The 1367-nt window shown below is 40.0% G+C and overlaps 1 protein-coding gene across 1 annotated transcript in view; it reads left to right on the forward strand.

Moving 5' to 3' along the window:
- The window catches only part of LOC105313216 (uncharacterized), a 7243-nt gene extending 6378 nt beyond the window's left edge, over positions 1 to 865 (forward strand). Inside the window, exon 3 of the mRNA XM_011406453.1 lies at positions 7 to 865. Within this exon, the coding sequence (XP_011404755.1) occupies positions 7 to 865 (859 nt within the window). The remainder of the gene's footprint in view (positions 1 to 6) is intronic.
- Positions 866 to 1367: the final 502 nt, after the last annotated feature.

Below are 1367 nucleotides of genomic sequence, written 5' to 3' on the forward strand. Positions count from 1 at the left end.
TCGAAGAGGACTTCCATCCTTGATTGTATCTGATAACAGTAAAACCTTTAAGTCCTCAGCTAAGACTCTTATTGCCATCTTTAAACACCCTGCTACTCAACATTACCTCTCAGGAGTCAGGATAGAATGGCAATTCAATTTAGAGAAGGCCCCTTGGTGGGGAGGCATGTTTGAAAGGTTGGTGGGCTCAATGAAACGTTGTTTAAGAAAGACAGTTGGGAAATCTAAACTGACCTTTGATGAATTATCTACTGTTATCACGGAAGTTGAGGGAGTATTAAACTCCAGACCACTGTCATTCGTATCAACAGAAGATCTAGAAGAGCCTCTCACCCCAGCTCATTTTCTACTTGGTCGTAGATCACTCAGTCTTCCAGACTCATTCTGCTATGGTGAAGAGTCAGAAGACATCGATATTACCTCCTCAGCTCTTACTAAGCGAATGAAACATCTCAATTCAACCCTCGAGCAATTTTGGAGAAGATGGACAAATGAATACTTGCTTGAGCTGAGGGAAGCACACAGATATAGTAAGGGAAGTAGAAACAGTAGTATTCCTACTGTTGGAGACATTGTACTAGTGCATGATGAGGACAAGCCACGGGGATTTTGGAAACTCTCTAGAATAATGGAATTGATTGTTGGCAGTGATGGAAAAATAAGAGGAGCTATTGTAAGGATTGGAAATAAAAGGCTCAGGAGACCACTGCAGAAACTATACCCTCTTGAGGTATCACAACAAGATCCCCCTGATAGCTTGTCTGACTCGTCCAATGTTACATCTGACGTACTTACCGATATTACACCCCGTCGATCGACTCGCTCTACTAACCAAATGACCCTCGATCGAATGCAGGCTTGTTGATTACAATTTCTTGATGACAATTAAGTATGTTATGCTAATAATGTATTTACTCATTATTGTGTATTGTATCATTCTCTAACTATGTTTATTATTGTGAGATTTATTATTACTTTTTTGTATAACATGAGAGAGTTGACCAATGAACTATGGTCAACTGTGGGAAGTGTGGGAAATGTTATACATGCATTGATATGTGATTATTATAATTGATTATTCATTGACCACATGACAGTTTTTTTTTATGGATGATAATGTGATGATTGATTGTACTAACAAACAAAGAGAAGAACAAACAAGAGCCAGAAATACAGTCCACAGAAAGAGAAATATAGTACAGGGCTATGGTCAACTACAGACAGTAGCTGGTGGCTATGCCATTGTAAACAGTTTCAGACAAATGATGGCAAGCCACCTGAGGATTAGTCTTGCTAGCCAGACCATTTTTCAGCCTACAGTCATTGGTATGGACCCCCACCATCCACCCCAATGACTGCGGGCTAGG

This window comes from Amphimedon queenslandica, unplaced genomic scaffold (genome assembly GCF_000090795.2).
Source record: "Amphimedon queenslandica unplaced genomic scaffold, v1.1 AMPQUscaffold_13342, whole genome shotgun sequence".
NCBI lineage: Eukaryota > Metazoa > Porifera > Demospongiae > Haplosclerida > Niphatidae > Amphimedon > Amphimedon queenslandica.